Source organism: Helianthus annuus, chromosome 15 (genome assembly GCF_002127325.2).
Source record: "Helianthus annuus cultivar XRQ/B chromosome 15, HanXRQr2.0-SUNRISE, whole genome shotgun sequence".
In the NCBI taxonomy this organism is placed as follows: Eukaryota; Viridiplantae; Streptophyta; class Magnoliopsida; order Asterales; family Asteraceae; genus Helianthus; species Helianthus annuus.
Window position 1 is genome coordinate 81,068,335 of NC_035447.2, and position 23,693 is coordinate 81,092,027.

The following is a 23,693-nucleotide window of genomic DNA, read 5'->3' on the forward strand; positions in this document are numbered from 1 at the left end:
TATGATCAAATTCGTATGCGAGGGGTTAAAAGCGTCAACAATAAAAGTTAAGACTTTTCGGATAGTAATTAAACTAACCGGGGACTTAACAATGAGGGTAAAAGTCACGAGGCCCTTCTTTGTAAATAATCGAGGGCCAAATCGCAAAGTTACCCCTTCGAAACCAAAAGGTCAGGTTAATCATTACAAAAGATTTGAAAATCTTGGAATTTAACCCTCAGGCGGGCCGCGTTAAGGAAATAGGTGAGCTAATGCGGGCCGCGCGCCAGTTGAAGATACGTTTTCTGACATTAGGATTCATGCGGCCCGCGTCCGAGTTGCTGAATCCTAATGCGGGCCGCGTAAGGACCCCAGATGCAGAAACTTTGGACAGATGCATTGTTTGAGCTTGTGAACGACATTATGTGCATTAATTGAAGCATGGGCGCCCTCTACATGCCCCCTAGCACCCAGGGCCACCTGCTGATCATCCATGATCCAATGTAGGGTGAGTTGTAATGATCTTAAGTCCAAATTTTCACTATAAAAGGACATACATTGCACCAATGTTCACCACACCTCAAATCTGCTCTCTTGATCATCTCTGGAGCTCTCAAGCACTCTTCTAACATCCTTAATCGTGCACCAAGCTTCTGTAAGTTGCCTAACCCTTTGTGGTTTCGTTTTTCCATAGTTTTAGCTTAAAAGTCAATCCATCGTAATTTACGATTGACTTTGCGATAAATCACAAATGGTCCAGTGGTTTGTCGAATCAAAGATAGTTATATGTTGGTAATCATGTGGGCTTTAAACCCCTAAAAGGGCACCCTCCGGTTCCCACTCTAACTAGTCCAAATGTCGAGTCAAACGAGCTTAGAAAAAGTTAACAGAAATGCTATTTTGCGATTTCTTGCATAATCAGTAATGTAGATGATATGTAACCTGTTTAAAAAATCATAGAACATGATAATAAGTATATTAACTAGTCTAAGCTTGTTTGATCCGACCATTTACTTTTTTGACCCGGTTCGGAGCCGAAAGTCGCAAAAGCTTTGACTTTTTCTTTGACTTCAGTTCTGACCCGTTAAAGTTTGATTTAGATATGCCTTAGGACTCTCTTAGGACCAGGTTACATGATGGTATAAACCTCTGTGACCGGTTCGTTGTTTGTCCGAGTCTTTTACACATTTCCGTTAAATGCTTAAAAGTTGACCGTAACGCCCTTTTTGATTTAAAACGAGAATTTCGGACATGTGAAAGAATCATAACCTTAGTTACTGATTTCTAAGCATGTCCCTAAAATTTCACGTCAATCCGAGGTCCAGAATAGGAGTTATGCTAAATAGCGCAAATTACGTAAACTTTAGTAATTTAATAGCGCAATTAGCATAACGCCTATCTAAACCCAGATTTCGACATCAATCCTTTTATACACTGATGTAAAATAATATTTTTGGATTTTTAAAGATTTTTAATTATTTTTAACCTGTTCATAACCTGCGGTTATGACAACGGTTCGGTAAATACCGAATATACCCTTTTCGGCCATAACTTGAGTTCTACAAGGTCTTTTGACCCGATTCCAGTTGCTACTGATTTTAAATAATAAATAAAGTATTTTAGACTTTATAAACTGTTCGGAAAACTCAGATTTCCTGTAGAACTCAGAAACCTCTTTTATAATCTTTAAAAAGACCGAAATACCCCTACGGGGCATAATATGAACTTAAACTCGTTACGGGCATTATGGAAGGTATCCTACTGATACCACAACCTGTTTAAAGCATATTGACTTAGGAAACCAGTGTAGGACTCTTACGGTTACCCGTTACGCCTTTTGCGCGCACGGTTCGGCTTATGTAACTAGTTTACATAAACTAGCCGAAACGGGTCAAACCATATTGTTTTGACCCCAAAATACAGAGTGCGATTATTATACCCCTATAAAACAAGTCTTCAAACTTGTTGGGTCAAAATCACATTCCATTCCCGATTTTCGCCTTTCACGCGATTAAACCGTATCTATCCTTTGAAACTGACCGGTCTAAGCTACGGCTAGATTAAAGACCCGTTAGGATTCTAATAGGTTATTTTAAAACCTTCGTTCCAGAATAGAAGACCAGTAAAAGCTATCTGCGATTTATTTCGATTAAGGATTTATACTTGCAAAGGTAAATACTTTTAACTTATTTTCCGTTATACGGGCTTTAACTTATTTTCCGTTATACGGGCTTGGGTTACGGTATATAGCATACCGCTTGATCGGGCATCAAATTCTCCACCGTTGAGTGGGTAATTGAATAAATTTGATCGGCTCGTTTAAACAGTCTTGTTACTTAAAAGCCTTTGGGGGGTTAATGACCATGTCCCGGATATCCCTGGCATCATTTTACGAAATGGCCACGACCTAAGCGCGGAGTGTAGGCGTACACTCGTCAGTGCATAAATAGATCGTTGTGGTGTGTCTATTGATCTTTAACCCGGACTTGATCCGGGCTACTGAACGCAAAGGGACATGTAATTCGTTCACAAGATTATAATATTAAATAATTCTCCCAAGTTATAAAAGAATTTGTGCCTTGTGCATTCAAATCAATTTTAGTAAACATTTTTCAAAAGTGTCGGTTGAATGTATTTACCAGTGTAAATTGACGTATTTTCCCAATAAGATTAAATCCAGGTACTAAACGTAATTGGCTGGCTATATCTCCTTAGCATCTTAAAAGAGTCACGCAAGCTTAAGGATGCCTTCGTCTGTTGAACAATACTTTTGTTATATTATTGATCCCCCTGTGGATTTTATTTCAACAACGGTGATACTTTGATATTACAGTTAATTTTGAAATACATTTATCTTTATGCTTCCGCTGTGCATTCATATATTGTGTGGTTTGACTATATTGTTGCCAACTACGTCACGATAATCCCCCACCGGGCCCACCGGTGAGACACGTGGAAACCGGGGTGTGACAAATGACCCCGAAAATGATGGTTTATATACGCTGCGTATAGAGCTATACGCAGCGTATATAAACTATTGTTTTCTGTGCAATGATTGCTGATCAGGCTCTGAAACACATGCAAACTATACGCATCGTATAGCTCTATACGCAGCGTATATGTCACACCCCAACCGATGGCGGAATCATCGGGGCATGGCACTGAGCGAAACAGATTGTCCAGAAGTTTCCGCAACAACTATTAATACTATTCAGTTAAATGATACGTCCCATACCGTATCCCAAATAATACAATACATTATTACAGATAACCACTAGCAAAGTATTATGTTTCGACAACTCAGATTTAAATAAAAACGAATAAATATTGTTCAAATGCTCCTAAAGACCCAGTCGGACAAGATCTACAGACAACTATGCTTTAGACGCTTGTTCCTGACAGACAACTATTTTTTGGGGGCCTCTAGAGCTTTATTCTAGTCTCGCTTTCCTAGCAAGCAAACATCTTAAACACCTGTCACATACGTTAAAATAAAGTCAATACATATAATGTAAAGGTGAGCATACAAGTTTGATAATAGCATAATAGAGTTCGAATAGTTTACGCATAACCAGCACGTACACAGAGGAAAATGAAGCATGTTAATTATCGACATGGATCTATCGATACCAATGACTGCGGGTTGACTGTCCGAGACAGTTCGCAATACATGATTACCACCGTAATCCATGCAAGTAATTGTCCTTAACAACCCCCGTGTGAACGGGTGCTGAGTCCAAACTATAGTACTACGTCATTAAGGCAGGTAGACAGCATTCCACGTGTAAACATAACAACAAGCATTCATTTAGTCACGTAATACATGCGAATCGGTTAGCGTCAAATAGTTTGAGTAGTGTGATCGATTGTGTTTTGATATAAGTAACGTATGTAACACCCAAAAGTGCTAAAAGCAAAAAGGGATCGAGTATACTCACAGCGATTGGTTGATGGATTGAAGGGAGCGCTTGAGAGTAGGGTTAGCCTGAATAGTTCGATAGCATAACGATGAATACACGTAACATGGAAACAAGTGTAAGTGGGTCAAACAGCCTGGTCGATCGAACAGCAGGCTCGATCGAACGGGTTGTTCGTTCGGTTGGAAGGTCTGTTCGGACAGTCTGTTCGATCGGCCGGTAGGCTCGATCGGCTGGACTGTTCGAGTGGATTGTTTCTTCCTTTGAGTAGGATGTGTTTGTGTATGATGGTTTGACCTTTTGAAGTTTTCGTTGTAGTATTTGAGAACACTGAAGTGTCCTTATCTTTCAGGTCGATCGATCGAACAGCCTGTTCGATCGGCCGGCTTAACCGATCGGTTAGACACTTCGATAATGAGTCCTTAGCTGGATGTCACCTGATCGATCGAACAGCATGTTCGATCGGGTGGCACTCCATACTACTACGAGTTGTAAATCGATTAAGGGTTGAAGCATAGTATCTCATGATCCGATGAGTAACGTTATCAAACAGCTCGTTCGATCGAACATCACCTCGTTCGATCGACTGGCCTGGTCGATCGGCTGACATGTCCGATCGGTTGGGCTTTCCATTCGGACAGCCTAACCATTCGGTCAGCATCCTGACCTGGTCGGCCTGTTCGTCTAACACTTGGCTGTTTTGGTCATTTGACGTTATTTTGAGGTAGTTGGACAATGAGCTAAACCAGGGAACTTTCGTTCTTACTTGTTTCCCCTGCTCGGACAGGAATCACCCAAGTCCGGCTGGTGAACTGTTCGGAACGGTAGTTTGATGTTTAACCCGAAGTCGGTGAACCTCGTAGATAGAATCCAAATCTTGAACCACTCATCCACTAGAATGATTGGTGAGTTGACTCAAGCTCCGTTCCTATTGGTTTGAAGGCATTGAGTGTAAAAGAGTTGAAAGAAAGTTGGAAATCCTTCTTTCAATCCTTCACACCATGTAAATGTTCAGATCTCTGATAGATCTTAGCTTGTTTATGTGGAAATCGGTTAGATCCGAGCTATTCATTGTGGATTGAGGCCAAAACATGATGTTCTTGAAGAACACCATGATGACATCATCCTAGAATGCTTAGATCTTGATGATTTCACGGTTAGAAATCAAGATTTGAAAGATAGAAAGGTGTAGGAGTGTGCATTGATCAAGAAAGTACAAGATTTAGGATGAAAACTTACCGGAATCGGAAGAAATCTAAGAAAAGGTGAGGAGCACGAGCTGATCGGTCAGAGAGTTTCCAAAAGTGGAAAGAATTGTGACAACCCTCAAAATCCCATGTATTCCGTACAAATTATTAATGATAATTAAAGTGTCTGACGACTGTGTGGAATTACTTAACTGCTTTCTGATATCTGTGTTATGCTTACACGTATTTGTTAATATGCTAAGGAATATGCTAAGGAATATGCTAAGGAATATGCTAAGGAATATGCTAAGGAATATCCTAAGGAATATGGTAGGAATATGCTAGGAATATGCTAGGAATATGCTAAGAATATGCTTGGAATATGCTAGGAATATGCTATATGGAAGATCTTATAAATACCACCATTCCACCAAAACTCTCTTTCTCTCCTCTCCTCCCTAGCACACGGCCGAACACCCCCTTGCCACTACATCCATTTTCGGCTCTTGATCTCCTCATTCCAAGCATACACAAGTCTTTCGGGTCACGCATAAGGAGTCTTGGAGCTAACGGAAGGCGAAGGACCTCGTTATCTTGCTTTTATCCACCACTTTTACGCCTTTGATCTTCCCTAGCCTTGTGCTAGTTGTAAGTGCTTCTAATCAACTTCTTGTTCATGTTTGATGTGGTTAATAAGAGATTAGTCGGTTAAAAGTTATGAACATACAAGATCAAAATCTAAAAGTCTACTAAAATGATGAACAAGGTGGTTAATGGATGAATATTAGTGTAAAGTATGTAGATCTTGTGTGATTATGATTATTGGTTGATGATCTGAAGTATTGCTGGATAATATTAATGTTTGATGTTGTTGTGAATACTAAACTTGTTAACGGTATCGATCGAACACGATTTAGAAGGTTAAACACTAAAAATCAGAATCTGTCCAAGTTTTACAGCCAACTTCAGTTGGCTGTAAACAGGTCATAAACCTAACGAAAAACTGATATTTTAAGTCTACAATGTGATATTATGAAATACGGTTCTAATGGCACCGGAATCGTAATTTTTGGACTTCGTTTACTATTTTTAAAATGTTAAATTGTAACAGAAACTTAAGCTGAATTTTGACAGCAATAAATGGGTGTCGTACTTTCAGTCATAACCTGAGTTTTGTGATGAATCGGACCATGAAATTTGTACAGTAGATGAAAACCGATGCATGTGTAATTACCCCACTGGAATTTCGTAAATCGGACACTCGATGAATTTTTAATGAATTGTTCCGTGGACTGTGGTCAGAAATTCATAAATCTGAGTTCAGTCCGGAATATGAATTGTTATAAAATATTGGTAGTGAACTGGACCCTGATATTTTTACACAATAAAATATGGAACGTTTAAGACATCTTGTAAAAATTTGGGAATTTTTGGAATAATTTAACTATTTTATTAAAACGTCCGAAAACAGCCGGTTTTGAATATTAATGCTGAATTGATACAAGTTGTGACTTGCGTGTCTAAATGTCGAGTATGCTATCCGTGAATGATCTAACATGGTATATATGTTATGTGCATTATCGTATGTTTGATTTTGAGTGGGGAATGGATGGGAAACTTAGAGGGGCATAAACCGTTAAAACGATGCATGTTGTGTGATAGATACATGTAGGAACTTTGTGTTCTATTTGAAAGCCACTAAATGACTAACTGGTAAATTATATTAGGACGTGATTGACCGACCTTGACTGTTAGCTATATTGAGAATCTAACCGAGCAAACCGAGGTGAGTTCACACACTTTCTAAGGCATGGGATTCCCGGTGGTTTGGGAATGGGTTAAAGAATTTAAAACTGAATCTACATATTCTCCTTGGGTAGGATATGTACGGCCATCCTCCTTGGGTAGGATGCCAATATTATTCCTGCGTATTCTCCTTGGGTAGAACTACGTACGTTCGTCCTCCTTGGGTAGGACAACAACCTTAAAACTTACTAGACAAAACTCTATCATAAGTCCCTCATTTTTATATCGACTTAATCGCCGTGGCCAATGGCGAGCGGGTCATTAGTTAATAGCGCTATTAGGTTTAACAAACCTCACACCGTGCCAGTCGGACGGGCGTGTACTAATGGACTATGGCAAACCGTCAGTGATGATAGACACTGATGTAGGGCACAACTTATTTGCGTAGTAGTCGATATGGTACAGTCTAGTGGTTCACATGGGGAAGCCCCCACTAATCATGAACAGGGTATGGGTAATAAAGAATGAACTGGTTAAACTTTCTTTCAACTACGGGGTAACCCCCACGGCAATTACGCCAAAGAAAGACAAACCACGTTTTCGGAAAACAACTTAAAACTAAACAACCAAACGTGAACTCACTCAACTTTGTTGTTGACTCGTTGTTACATGCCTTACAGGTCGTTAAATGCTTGGAGCTTGCATATGGAGGTGGCCGTTGTGGGATGCGAACTGATATGTCCCGTATTTAATGAATAAAGTTTATGAACTTATTAAACCTACGTTTTAAACTTATGAACCATGGACTATGGACTATGTTTTGAACTTATGTTCTATGCTTCCGCTGTTTAACCTAAAATCGGTTTACTTCCGTATTGTATTTGGTTTTAATTACTTAATTATGTTGTTCGATATGATTGGTGGCTCGATCCTGGTCATGTCACGCCTCCAAGCGGTGGTACTCCGCATGGTGGATTTTGGGGGTGTGACAGATTGGTATCAGAGCCATTGGTTATAGTGAACTTGGTTTTAAAATGGGAAAATATTTTTGATAAAACCAGACTATAACCTGTACAGTGCTCAACGATCCACAACGACGCTTCGCTCCACGTGCAAGACTCGACACCATAAGTGGTATGATTTATGTTATATTGTCGGTTAGATAGCTCACACTGTGCATTAGTTAACGTGATAACTTCTACTTGAACCTTGTGTGCTTACTCTCTACTGTCGTCCCACACTTACGCACTTTCACGACACTTTTCTCACTTACGTTGCTTCGTGATGAAGATCATGAGCGGACGCGGAGGACGTATCAACCTCACTCAAGCCCAGTTGACGGCTCTGATCAACGAACGAGTTGCTAAGGCACTCACAGCTGTTCCTGCAGGAGGTATAACCTGCTACTCCGACCTATCTTAGAACGTTTAGATCCCACCTTCGCAAATCAACCCTCGTGCCTAACCTTGTCATTTATTCTCGCACCATAGGTCAACATGCTCAGCCTCCTGTGTGTACGTTCAAAACCTTCATGGATTGCCGACCAAGCACTTTCAGCGGCACAGAAGGTGCTGTAGGCCTTCTTCACTGGTTCGAGAAGCTCGAGTCTGTTTTCGAGATGTGTGATTGCCCGGAAGATCGTAAGGTGAAGTATGCTACTGGAACACTCGAAGGAGCTGCGTTAACCTGGTGGAAAGCACAGGTCCAATTGCTTGGGTTGGCGGTTGCTAATGCCACCCCATGGAACGGCTTCAAAGAACTGATTAGAGAAGAGTATTGCAGTCGTGACGACATCCACAAGCTAGAGGTGGAATTTTTCAACCTGAAGATGACGGGGTCTGAGATTGAGGCGTATACTAAGAGGTCGAACGAACTGGCCATCCTGTGTCCTACTATGGTGGACCCTCCTTACAAACGCATTGAGCTGTACCTTAAGGGCTTGGTGCCGGAAATTCAAAGCCACGTAACCTCAGCTAACCTTGGCACTATACAGCAAATCGTCAAGTTGGCTCATCGTCTCACTGATCAGGCGGTTGAGCAGAACAAGCTGCCCAAACGTATTAGCACCACTACTTCTGATGCTCCCAACGACAATAAGCGCAAGTGGGATGGAAATCTGGGCAAGGGTTCTACTTCAGCTCAATCTCAGCAGCGAAAGACAGATGAGCACAAGAGCCCCAGCCAGCAGTCATCTGGAAATCAAGGTCAGGGTGGGTACAAGGGAAATCACCCTAAGTGCAATCGATGTAATCTGCACCACAGCGGCCAGTGCAACAAGGGTCGTTGTCAGAGGTGTCACAAGCTGGGTCATGAAGCTAAGGATTGCAGGAGCCCACGTCCTGTGAATCAGAATCGCCAACAACAGCAACAAGCTCCGCAGAACCACCAACAACAGCATCAGCAGGGCAATAAGGGATGCTTTCAGTGTGGCGCCGAGGGCCACTTTAAGAGGAACTGCCCCCAGCTGAACCAAAACCAGAACAATACCCAAAGAAACGGGAACCACAATGGAAACAACAACGGAGGCAACAATGGAGGTAACAATAATGGAAATGGCGCCCAAGGTCGTGTGTTCGTGATTGGTCAGGGAGAAGCAAGGAACGATCCCAACGTTGTGATGGGTAAGTTTCTTCTGGACGACTTCTTTGTTACTGTTTTGTTCGATTCGGGTGCCGATACTAGTTATGTGTCCGTAAAAGTTAGCCAAATGCTTAAGCGCACTCCAACACTTCTGAACACCAAACACACGATAGAACTAGCTAACGGTAAAAGTCTAGAAGCCACACACGTAGTTAAAGGTTGTAACCTCGTCTTAGTTGGTCAGACCTTCTCTATCGATCTTATTCCTATCACACTGGGTAGTTTCGACGTCGTTATTGGGATGGACTGGCTATCTCATCATCGAGCGGAGATTGTTTGTAAGGAGAAAATCGTCCGCATTCCTCGTTCTGGTGAAAAACCTCTCGTGATTCGTGGCGACAAGAGTGGTGCTGTCGAAGGCATCATCTCTTTCCTTAAGGCCCAGAAGTGTTTGCGAAAGGGCCACACTGCCATTTTAGCACTCGTTACTGACACATCAACGGAAGAGAAGAGAATTGAAGACATTCCTATTGTACGCGACTTTCCCGAGGTATTTCCTGAGGAATTACCTGGCCTTCCGCCTCATCGACAAGTCGAGTTTCGAATCGAGCTAGCTCCTGGAGTAGCACCAATAGCTCGTGCGCCTTATCGACTTGCCCCATCAGAACTCGAAGAACTGTCTACGCAACTACAAGAACTTCTGGAAAAGGGTATTATACGTCCTAGCTCTTCGCCATGGGGAGCTCCAGTCTTGTTCGTAAAGAAGAAAGACGGTACCTTCAGGATGTGTATTGACTACCGCGAACTCAACAAGGTGACCGTGAAGAATCGTTATCCTCTTCCACGCATCGATGACTTATTCGATCAATTGCAAGGGTCGAGTTTCTATTCTAAGATTGACCTAAGGTCAGGCTACCATCAGCTGAGAGTCCGAGAGGAGGACGTCTCCAAAACAGCATTCAGAACTCGTTACGGCCATTATGAGTTTCTGGTTATGCCTTTCGGATTGACGAATGCACCAGCGGTCTTCATGGATCTCATGAACCGAGTATGCAAGCCTTACCTAGATAAGTTCGTTATTGTGTTCATCGACGACATCCTGATCTATTCTAAGAGTAAGGAGGAACACGAGCAACACCTGAGACTTATTCTGGAACTACTTCGTAAAGAGCAGCTGTATGCCAAGTTTTCGAAATGTGACTTCTGGCTTCGCGAAGTCCATTTTCTGGGCCATGTGGTAAACAAGGATGGGATTCATGTTGATCCATCCAAGGTTGACTCGATCAAGAACTGGCCTGCACCCCGCACACCAACGGAGATCCGCCAATTCTTAGGTCTGGCAGGATATTACAGAAGGTTTATCAAAGATTTCTCCAAGATTGCGCAACCTCTCACTTCACTGACTCAGAAGGGTGTCACCTATCGTTGGGGTGATGCACAGGAGTCCGCATTTCAGCACTTGAAGGATAGACTTTGTAGCGCGCCTATCCTCTCATTGCCTGAAGGCACAGACGATTTTGTGGTTTACTGCGATGCTTCCATCCAAGGCCTTGGTTGTGTGTTGATGCAACGTGACAAGGTCATTGCCTACGCATCACGCCAACTTAAAGTTCACGAAAGGAACTACACTACTCACGATCTGGAACTGGGAGCAGTTGTTTTCGCGCTTAAGATATGGAGACATTACCTGTACGGTACCAAGTGCACCATTTACACCGATCACAGGAGTCTCGAGCATATCTTCAAGCAAAAGGAGTTAAACATGCGTCAACGTCGATGGGTCGAACTCCTGAATGACTACGAATGCGCGATCAAGTATCATCCGGGCAAGGCCAATGTTGTGGCTGACGCCCTCAGTCGAAAGGATACTATACCTAGGCGTGTACGTGCGTTACAGCTTACCATCCAATCTAACCTTCCTGCTCAGATTCGCGATGCTCAAGTTGAAGCATTGAAGGCAGAGAACCTCAGGGCTGAGTCCTTACGAGGATCGAGGCAACGACTAGAACAAAAAGAAAACGGCGCCTACTATGTTAACGGACGCATATGGGTTCCACTGTATGGAGACCTACGCGAGCTGGTGATGGATGAAGCGCATAAGTCTCGTTACTCAGTACATCCTGGTTCGGACAAGATGTACCATGATCTCAAGACTACATACTGGTGGCCTGGTATGAAAGCCAGCATAGCAACCTACGTCGGTAAATGCTTGACTTGTGCCAGGGTCAAGGTCGAATACCAGAAACCATCAGGCCCACTACAACAACCAGAGATACCTAAATGGAAATGGGAGAAAATTTCCATGGATTTCGTTACTGGTCTGCCCAGATCTCAACGCGGAAATGATACCATTTGGGTGATCGTGGATCGACTGACCAAGTCTGCACATTTTCTGCCTATCAAAGAAACGGATAAGTTTTCTACTCTAGCAGACATCTACCTAAAGGAAGTGGTATCAAGGCATGGAGTGCCAACCTCCATCATTTCTGATCGTGATGCGCGTTTCACCTCTGAACTGTGGCAAGCTATGCATAAGTCTTTTGGCTCACGTTTAGATATGAGCACCGCTTATCATCCACAGACGGATGGGCAATCTGAACGCACCATCCAAACCCTCAAAGACATGCTTAGGGCATGCGTAATCGACTTCGGCAATGGCTGGGAAAAACACCTCCCGCTAGTGGAGTTTTCATGTAACAACAGTTACCACACCAGCATCCAGGCCGCTCCGTTCGAGGCATTGTATGGACGCAAGTGCCGATCACCTCTCTGTTGGGCAGAAGTTGGTGACAGTCAAATCACTGGTCCAGAACTCGTAGTAGATCCAACCGAGAAGATTGCTCAGATACGACAACGCATGGCGGCAGCCCGTGACCGTCAGAAGAGCTACGCCGATAAGCGAAGAAAGCCACTTGAGTTCCAGGTTGGGGATCGAGTGCTTTGGCAAACGAGGCAAACTCAACCCGCGTTATGTCGGACCGTTCGAGATCATTGAGAGAATTGGCAAAGTCGCTTACAGGCTGAACCTACCTGAAGAACTCAGCGGAGTTCACAATGTTTTCCATGTGTCAAATCTGAAGAAGTGTCTGTCAGATGAGACCCTCATAGTTCCTCTCAAGGAGCTCACAATCGACGACAAGCTGCAATTCGTTGAGGAACCCGTAGGGATTACGGATCAAGACGTTAAGATTCTCAAGCACACCAGAATACCTCTCGTCCGAGTTCGTTGGAATTCCCGTCGTGGCCCAGAGTATACCTGGGAACGAGAAGACCAAATGAAACTCAAGTATCCCCAGTTGTTTAAGAAAAATGCAACCACTACTGAGGCTGAAGCTACCGCAGAATTTCGGGACGAAATTCCAAATCAACGGGGGGATGATGTGACAACCCAGGAAAATCAGGAAAGCAACGCAACTTAACTAGCTTCCTCAGTAACCACGCACTAAATTTCGGGACGAAATTCTCTTAACAGGGGAAGAATGTGACAACCCTCAAAATCCCATGTATTCCGTACAAATTATTAATGATAATTAAAGTGTCTGACGACTGTGTGGAATTACTTAACTGCTTTCTGATATCTGTGTTATGCTTACACGTATTTGTTAATATGCTAAGGAATATGCTAAGGAATATGCTAAGGAATATCCTAAGGAATATGCTAGGAATATGCTAGGAATATGCTAGGAATATGCTAGGAATATGCTTGGAATATGCTAGGAATATGCTATATGGAAGATCTTATAAATACCACCATTCCACCAAAACTCTCTTTCTCTCCTCTCCTCCCTAGCTCACGGCCGAACACCCCCTTGCCACTACATCCATTTTCGGCTCTTGATCTCCTCATTCCAAGCTTACACAAGTCTTTCGGGTCACGCATAAGGAGTCTTGGAGCTAACGGAAGGCGAAGGACCTCGTTATCTTGCTTTTATCCACCACTTTTACGCCTTTGATCTTCCCTAGCCTTGTGCTAGTTGTAAGTGCTTCTAATCAACTTCTTGTTCATGTTTGATGTGGTTAATAAGAGATTAGTCGGTTAAAAGTTATGAACATACAAGATCAAAATCTAAAAGTCTACTAAAATGATGAACAAGGTGGTTAATGGATGAATATTAGTGTAAAGTATGTAGATCTTGTGTGATTATGATTATTGGTTGATGATCTGAAGTATTGCTGGATAATATTAATGTTTGATGTTGTTGTGAATACTAAACTTGTTAACGGTATCGATCGAACACGATTTAGAAGGTTAAACACTAAAAATCAGAATCTGTCCAAGTTTTACAGCCAACTTCAGTTGGCTGTAAACAGGTCATAAACCTAACGAAAAACTGATATTTTAAGTCTACAATGTGATATTATGAAATACGGTTCTAATGGCATCGGAATCGTAATTTTTGGACTTCGTTTACTATTTTTAAAATGTTAAATTGTAACAGCAACTTAAGCTGAATTTTGACAGCAATAAATGGGTGTCGTACTTTCAGTCATAACCTGAGTTTTGTGATGAATCGGACCATGAAATTTGTACAGTAGATGACAACCGATGCATGTGTAATTACCCCACTGGAATTTCGTAAATCGGACACTCGATGAATTTTTAATGAATTGTTCCGTGGACTGTGGTCAGAAATTCATAAATCTGAGTTCAGTCCGGAATATGAACTGTTATAAAATATTGGTAGTGAACTGGACCCCGATATTTTTACACAATAAAATATGGAACGTTTAAGACATCTTGTAGAAATTTGGGAATTTTTGGAATAATTTAACTATTTTATTAAAACGTCCAAAAACAGCCGGTTTTGAATATTAATGCTGAATTGATACAAGTTGTGACTTGCGTGTCTAAATGTCGAGTATGCTATCCGTGAATGATCTAACATGGTATATATGTTATGTGCATTATCGTATGTTTGATTTTGAGTGGGGAATGGATGGGAAACTTAGAGGGACATAAACCGTTAAAACGATGCATGTTGTGTGATAGATACATGTAGGAACTTTGTGTTCTATTTGAAAGCCACTAAATGACTAACTGGTAAATTATATTAGGACGTGATTGACCGACCTTGACTGTTAGCTATATTGAGAATCTAACCGAGCAAACCGAGGTGAGTTCACACACTTTCTAAGGCATGGGATTCCCGGTGGTTTGGGAATGGGTTAAAGAATTTAAAACTGAATCTACATATTCTCCTTGGGTAGGATATGTACGCCCATCCTCCTTGGGTAGGATGCCAATATTATTCCTGCGTATTCTCCTTGGGTAGAACTACGTACGTTCGTCCTCCTTGGGTAGGACAACAACCTTAAAACTTACTAGACAAAACTCTATCATAAGTCCCTCATTTTTATATCGACTTAATCGCCGAGGCCAATGGCGAGCGGGTCATTAGTTAATAGCGCTATTAGGTTTAACAAACCTCACACCGTGCCAGTCGGACGGGCGTGTACTAATGGACTATGGCAAACCGTCAGTGATGATAGACACTGATGTAGGGCACAACTTATTTGCGTAGTAGTCGATATGGTACAGTCTAGTGGTTCACATGGGGAAGCCCCCACTAATCATGAACAGGGTATGGGTAATAAAGAATGAACTGGTTAAACTTTCTTTCAACTACGGGGTAACCCCCACGGCAATTACGCCAACGAAAGACAAACCACGTTTTCGGAAAACAACTTAAAACTAAACAACCAAACGTGAACTCACTCAACTTTGTTGTTGACTCGTTGTTACATGCCTTACAGGTCGTTAAATGCTTGGAGCTTGCATATGGAGGTGGCCGTTGTGGGATGCGAACTGATATGTCCCGTATTTAATGAATAAACTTTATGAACTTATTAAACCTACGTTTTAAACTTATGAACCATGGACTATGGACTATGTTTTGAACTTATGTTCTATGCTTCCGCTGTTTAACCTAAAATCGGTTTACTTCCTTTTGGTCACCAACCGTATTGTATTTGGTTTTAATTACTTAATTATGTTGTTCGATATGATTGGTGGCTCGATCCTGGTCATGTCACGCCTCCAAGCGGTGGTACTCCGCATGGTGGATTTTGGGGGTGTGACAAGAATGACAATGACAGCCCTATTTATAGGCTCCAAAAGAGGAAAGGGTTGGCCGATCGGCCAGGCATCCCGATCGGACAGCCTGCTCGATCGGACAGTCCGTCCGATCGGCTGGGCTGTTCGATCAGCTGACAGCCTGATCGATCCACAGCCTGGTTCGAGTGTTTGGTGCGACGATTTTCGACATTTCCATTTCGATTGAAGACGATACGAGTATGATAGACTTTCCTATTCAAATTACTTTCAGTCCCAACTACTATATCTAACATACAATCGTCTATACTTCACACTAGCCTTACATTACTATTCGTCACAATTCGATTTCGATTGCCTTCGATTTGAGTTTCGAGTTTCGATTCGAGTTTAGGGTTGATTCGATTGATCACCACACAAAACATAAAGTAAACACGCACAGGTAACACATAAGGCACACACACACGTATAATAACAACCAAAGTTCGTGTAATTCGAGATTCGAGTTCGATGATGGTTAGATTGGTTTGATTACTGATTAGTTAACTTTATCGCATTGTTACTTCCTACTATTCACAGTCGTAAATCGGCTCGCGTCTATTAAACATTCGATTACTTCGATTAATTCTGATTAACAACACTTACTCCACATAATACAAATAAAACATAAAATAGACTAATTATAGTCAAAGAAGTCAAAGTTGACTTGGACTTTGACTTTGACATTCGAAAACACGGGGTGTTACAGTATATTACCTCTATACGCTGCATATAGAGCTATACGATGCGTAAGTAAAGGCTGTTTGAACTAGGGTTTACTAGGGTTTGGTGTGCATATAAGCACATTGGTATGCAAATATGCACACCCTTTCTTTATCCTTGTTCATTTGGAGAAAGTGGGTCCTTTATGTAGGAACTTTTAATAAGATGTTATAGTTGTGAAATTCTTTGCGTTCATTCGTATGGTTTGATTCAAATGGGTTTGAAAAAAAAAAGATATATCATTCAAATTACCTTTGGAAAGGAAGAAAAGGCGGTTTCATTGATTCAAACAATACACGATTCTAGAAGATCGTCCACACTTACAACATTGATTTGTGTTTGGAACCGTTCATATATGCAATTCAATCAAAGATGAATATGAGTTGAGAAAGTGTGCTTATATATATAAAGACAATCATTCTGCTTTGTAGATACATCTATTTTCATCTTCAGTTGTTCTTTTAGTTAGATTGATACAAATAATGTTATGGAAACTAGCTACTGTGAATAGCATTCGCTTCCAGTGATCCATAGTAAACTTTTTGGGAACGCATATATAGCACTTGTTCAAAATCCCATTCTACCTTTACCTAACTAGTAAAAAAGCAAGAATGGTCCCTTGTTTCTCTATTATGTGGATATCTGTACATGACCATGCCTCCTCATATTATAAATTAAAATCCACCTGGTTCTCAGCTTAATCTTCATGAAACCATCAAATATTAATGACATAAAAATAAGAATTGTTCAATGTGTAAAATAAGCATAATTTAAAGAACCCCAATGTATGTGTTTGCGGGTACTAACCGGAGAACCCACACTTCTCAGCGGGGGGACTTCATGATTTTTAACAAAATTAAAATAAAAACAATGGTAGAAAAAAACACTTCTCAACGAAAACATAGGCATGTTGCGTGATAACAGACAATATCATCATCACCAAAATCATTCCTCTACATTATTGTGAATATTATGTTTATTGTATAGTCAATAGATTGCTTAATCTCTCCATGTAATTAGCCTTGTAATCATATATATAATATATATAATGATACATCAATCTCTCTAAAAATTCAAGAGAGAATTCCTTGACTTTCATGGTATCAGCCTAGCTTACCATCGATCCTCTTCCTCTGTTTTCCGCCTCTTATTTTCCGTGCTCACCATATCAACCACTCCAGCCACCTATTCCACCGCCGCCACCGGCACTAAACTTCCGATGGCCACCATACTCCACATGCTCACCCTCAAACTCTCTTCCACCAACTATCTCTATTGGCATAACCAAATCTTACCCATCCTCGCTAATCAAGAGCTAATCGGTTACATTGATGGTTCTATCTCTCCACCTCCGAAAACCATCACCCTTCACTCAAAAGAACAACCAAATCCAGCCTACTCGGCCTGGTTCGTTAACGATCAACAGGCCGTCCTTATCCTTAACTCCTCCCTCACCGAAGAAGCGGTTGCTGAGATACTCGGTCTCTCAACCGCTCGTCAAATCTGGACAGCCCTCGAGGACGCTTACAGCAACACATCTTTGGAACGGATGCACTTGCTCCGTGACAATCTTCGCCAACTGACTAAAGGAACCTCTACTGTTGCCGAATACGGTCATAAATTCAAGGTCGTATGTGATCAACTCTCGGGGATTGGTCACCCTGTAAGCAACACAGACAAAACCCACTGGTTTCTCTATGGTCTCGGCTCCACTTTTGAGAGATGGTCCACCGCCATGCGAACCGCTCGAGACCCTCTTGCTTTCCGCGACTTACTAACCAAAGTAGAAAGCCGAGAACAGTTTCTCCTAGCACTTCATCCGCCTACTTCTCCGTCTGTTGCCTTTGTCGCTCACCACCATCAGAATCGCTCTTCCGGACCCTCAAATAATTGGCCCAAATCAGGATCCGGTTCTTATAACCGTGGTAACAACCAATCCAACTCCTCCGAAAGAACCTGTAGACCACCCCATTGTCAATTGTGTCGCACTAATGGACATTATGCAAACAAATGTCCAAAACTCTCTTCTTTTGTTGCATCCGCTTCTGGAAACGAAGGTCTTGCACGCGCCTTCCATGCTCAATGTCATGTTTCGGATGAAGATAGTCCCGATTTGACAACCGACACCGGGGCCGATGTCCACATGATTAACGAAACCGGTAACCTAACCTCCTTTAATCCTTACACAGGAACCTCGTCCGTTACCTTTGGTAATGAACATTCTTTACCAATAACCCATAAAGGATGTGTCTCAATTAACAAACACGTTAAATTAAATGATGTTTTGGTGGTTCCTTCTTTAACTCGAAATCTTCTTTCCGTTAGCAAGTTAACAAATGACTATTCCGTTGATGTTCTATTCTGTAATTCTTTTTTTTAATCCAGGAACGAAAAACAAGTCAACCTCTCGCTCAAGGTCGGTGTGAAAACGGCCTTTATGTGCTTCAAGACATGTCTTTTGCGTTTTTTGCTTCTAGTTCATCTAATAAAGCCTCCTTTGAATTGTGGCACAATCGTTTGAGTCATGTTGCATTTGATATTATTTCGGTTTTAAAAAGACTTGGTCATTTGTCATTTACGTCTATTTTACCTAAACCTAATATTTGTTCTCCATGTCAACTTGCTAAAGCTCACAAATTGCCATTTAATACCAATGACAAACGTGCTTCTCACCCTCTAGATCTTGTCCATTGTGACTTATGGGGACCATCACCAATCATTAGCAAAGACGGGTATAAATATTATGTTGTGTTTGTGGATGACTATTCTAGATTTACATAGATGTACCCTCTTAAAAACAAAACCGATTTTTATACGGTTCTTCAAACGTTTTTGCGTCTAGTCCAAACTCAACTTTCACGAAAAACAAAAGTTTTTCAAAAGTGATGGCGGTACAGAATTTACAAACACAATTGTGCGAAAAATCTTTGATGAAAATGGCACTTTTCACCGATTTTCATGTCCTTATACCGCCCCTCAAAATGGACGTGCCGAAAGAAAACACCGGCACCTTGTAGAAACGGGTCTAGCCATGCTTTTCCACGCAAATGTTCCCATCTCTCATTGGGTCGATGCCTTCAGTTCGGCCACATACATCATCAATCGCTTGCCCACTAAGATCCTAAATCATAAATCACCTTCGGCCACATACATCATCAATCCCTTGCCCACTAAGATCCTAAATCATAAATCACCTTTCGAAATACTCTTCTCCATAACACCTAATTACACTAATTTTCGTGTCTTTGGATGTTGTGTATATCCATACCTACGTGACTATGCATCTCACAAACTAGCACCGCGTAGTATCCCTTGTATTTTTCTAGGCTATGCCCCGCAATACAAAGGATATAAATGCTTTGATCCTGCATCGTCACGCATGTATGTAACCCGACATGCTCGATTTGATGAAACTTGCTTCCCATTTGTGCGTGACTCATCCTACGCCAACTTAGCCAATCTTTTCCTCTCCACATTCCACGAACCAACCTCCCTTTCAACCACTCAACATCACAACTGTAAACCGCAACCTCCCAAATCTACACACAATCCCGTTTCGCCCTGCACCTTGTGCAAAGGTGACTCTTCTCCTCATCCGCAACCATATTCCATCACACCCGAAAATCACCCACCATCTCCCACGACCATACCCGACACCACTCATTCTTCCACCACAACCGATAATACCTCCACAACCAACACAACCCCACTCAACCCCAACCCATTGTCTCCCACACCTCAAGCCGAAGCTTCGGCTCAATCAACCCCCGCACCTTCTCACCATATGGTAACCCGTTCCAAAGTTGGAACTTTCAAACCCAATCTGAAACACACATCTTATCTTGCAAATGTCATGCACTCCTGTTTACATGCGGCCCTCCTCACAAATACAATTCCAAAAGGATTCAAAAGTGCATCGAAACATCCACATTGGAAGGTTGCGATGCAAGATGAACTTAAAGCTCTCCATCGGAATTAAACGTGGACCCTTGTGCCACGCCCTTCATCAACGAATGTTGTTGGTTCTAAATGGGTATTTAGAACTAAATATCATTCCAATGGTTCTCTTGATTGGCATAAAGCAAGAATCGTCGCTCAAGGCTTTACCCAAATTCCCGGTCTTGATTTTAATCGTACCTTTAGTCCAGTGGTGGAAGCATGCATATTTATTTTGTTAAAAGCACTCCTCAACGAGAACACTTATATAAGAAAACACAAAATGTAACATGCGCTTTGTGTAGCTTTTTATATAAGAAGATAAATAATTTATTTTTCAATTTTACAAATTTAAAAAAAATGTAAGAAAATTGTTGAATTGCAAGGTTTATTCATATATCTTTAAATTAAATATATATATATATATATATATATAAATTTTGTTTATTCAAAAAACTTACACATGTGCAACTTCTGTGTAAGGTCCCTAAACTCAAATGGCCTCACAGTTGGGAAGTTGGCATAACTTAGCAAACATAGTGTCTCTTGCACCAAAAGGGCAAGGTCACACTGCACCTAGAAAAAAGGAGAGAAGCTACCTAATATAAGAAGTTGAGCTCGGATCCACGCTCGGCTGGGGTGGGAACTCTCGCTACTCTCTTACTCCTCTTATTTCAATTTATTACCTCTGAAGAACAAATTATTTACTCTCACGCCGAAGGCTAATGGCCTGAGACCCCCTCCTACGGTGAAACTAACGGTGCTTTGCATCTTAGTAGGTCCCACACAAGCAATCCAGCCCAGGGGATGTCCATACCATCATCCAGCCTTAATCTTGTTGTAGCAATAGTGCATAAGTAAGTTATATGAGGACATGGCGACAAGCTAGCCTATGAGTAGATATAGACTTATACAAGATACCATAAACATCATCATTAAGAACATGAACCAATAAGTAAAATTATTGTATTGTACATAGGAACTGCTTTATAATTTCAAATTTTTATAAGCTCAAATATACATGGTAGCAATTGCACACTTTCATTACTAATATATGAAGCATGAATGCTTTTAGCAAGGATACAAATTTAAAAGATCACATGTAGAAAGCTGATACATTCATTAACGAGAAAGAACATTAAGGAGAGATGCTCTTGTCTTGATCAAACTCCTAAACATGCACTCCAACCCATTCTCCATTTCTTGAAAAAGGGACACCATATCCTCATTTGACATTTCAAGCTTATCATTTCTGTGGGCTGTTCCTTTGTGTAACAACTTTTGTATAAGTGACCACCTTGATGTCTTCGGGTTTGCAACAGATCCAGATAAAAACAACAACAGTGACCTGTATACAGATGATCTGACGACTCCAACGTCTCTTACTACTTTAATAGCCGATAAGAGGTGTTGATCTAGATCTAGGGGCTTCATGTCCCCAATCTTCTCATCAATTTGCTTCAAAGATGTGATAGCTTTTTTGGCGTCTTTCTTCAGGTTCTTGATAAATGAAGTGGTTAAACTTACCTCTCCTTTTCTCCTTCTAAGGGCAGATTGAACATCTCTAGCATTTTCTTTCACTTGTGAGACCAAATCTCTTGTAGAGCCACATATGTCCATAAGGCTTATAGATTTGTCCAACAACCCATTGACCAATTCTCTGTATTGGCTTTGAGTAAGAGCTTGTTGGGTCAGTGGCAAACTGAGAACACTATCGACACATTCATACAATACTTGCAGCCTTGTTAGTGCGCTGCAGATGGTATCTGCAGTAGGGACTGATGAGATGGAGGCCTCCCAAGTTCTGAATTTTTGGATCTCCTCTTGAGCCTGAAGAATGATTGGATGTGATCTGGTTGGCAGACTAGTCGATCGGGTATGATGAGTATCATCTGGTGAAGAGGTAGAAGCCATTCTTTTCTAATGCTTCTGTCAAATTACAAGTGTTTGATGGTACCTGAAGGTCTATTGGCTCATATATATAGAAAGTGCAGTTGGATTAATGAATCATACAATGTGAAGCCAACATGTGCCCTTCATTAGAAAGAGTTGACCATGCTTCCCAACTAGGCAACAAAGGCTCCTAATTTTGTCTTATTTGTTACTGATCAAATAGATGCCCTTCTCTCATTGCCTTGTCGCGCTTCTGCGTTACAAGGTTTGTTTTTAGTGCGATCTCTTTTTGTTAGATTAATAGTTTGGCAGGATTTGGAGAATCAGGTGCAGAACATATTAGCTGTCTAATCATTGGGATGACCCAACCTAGAAATCTAAATAATTTGATGGATACTGTGGAAAAAGCATCTTTTGACACATTAGATTAAAATAAATGTGCTTGTATTTATTTTTGTTGTAATGGAGGCTTAACTCATAGAGTCACAAAACAGACCATGTGGACACACAAATTTCTAGGAACTCTTTAATCAGTGTGAAGTAAGATACACATGGCTAAGGACAGTTAAGATTCTAGAACTGATGACATGTTCTTGACAGGCTGGCGAGACACGTGGGAAGTCTGCCAACCAGATCACATCCAATAGCCTGAAAGAGCTTGAGATACTTGTGGCATTAGGTATGCAAAGTAGAGGTGGCAAGGGAGCAACTTGTAGAAAAGAGCTGCATCCATAGCCTGAAAGAAAAGCATCTAATTTCTTAATCCACAATCAGTGGACATAACGAACGTATGCCTTTATATACGAACTAGAAACCCATGCCAGTGAATTCCAAGTGCACATGCTTCTTCACCACTATGATTTATCAAGAGACAAATGTGCCTATTTTTAACATAGAACACTTGGATGATCAAAAATATAACAAAAACACTATTCTCGAATCTTGAACCTCTTTCTAGGCACCCTAGAAGCCTTTCATCTTAAAAATATAGGATGAGTAGTTGGATAATCAAGGAGGGGTTCTGGATGTTATACGTAACTGATCTAAGAGCTACTGGAGTAATACTTGGAACAGGTACTAGACATTGGCAAATGTGCTAGAAAGGGCACGATTTAGAAAGTGTATAACTTGGGCTACATCTCGAGTTACAAGGCCATAAATTTGGTCCTGAAAATTAAAAAGCATACATGGGTGAGCATCAAATTTCAAGGCTGTCTAAAGAATCACAGGTTTTTGTCATTGAGGACGGCTGAATGTGCATGATTTAGGAGCGTCATCGACATAATTAGCAGCCTCGTCCTCATTATGCACTCTCACTGGTTCTGTGGTTATGAAATGGACTACTTCCTGAGTCGGTATGTTAAGAGCCCCCCCCCCCCCCCAAACGTTTTTGTAAATGTACAACTTATTAGACAAATATTAGATATAAGCTAGATCTTGTATATATGTTTAATATAAGTTTATTAGGTCTTATAGGTTTTATTATGTCGTTATTATTATTATTATTTATAATCTAAGTTAGGGTAGTTATCAGTATAGTATTTCCTGATGTATATATACATTCGTATTATGTAATATTCAGATTTACCAATTCAATCAAGAACTTTATCTATACATTCTGTCGATACGATCGAATTCTAT

The 23,693-nt window shown here is 41.2% G+C and overlaps 1 protein-coding gene across 1 annotated transcript; it reads right to left on the minus strand.

The window, feature by feature from the left end:
- Window positions 1-21,281: 21,281 nt before the first annotated feature.
- On the minus strand, window positions 21,282-22,073 carry LOC110926639. Its single transcript, XM_022170356.1, has one exon. It carries the CDS (start codon window positions 22,071-22,073, stop codon window positions 21,282-21,284), a length of 792 nt encoding a protein of 263 aa, XP_022026048.1.
- Between the last annotated feature and the right edge of the window lie 1,620 nt (window positions 22,074-23,693).

Coding starts and splice junctions, on each gene's coding strand:
- LOC110926639 (XM_022170356.1), bottom strand. CDS start 22,073: ATGGCTTCTACCTCTTCACCAGATGATACTCATCATACCCGATCGACT.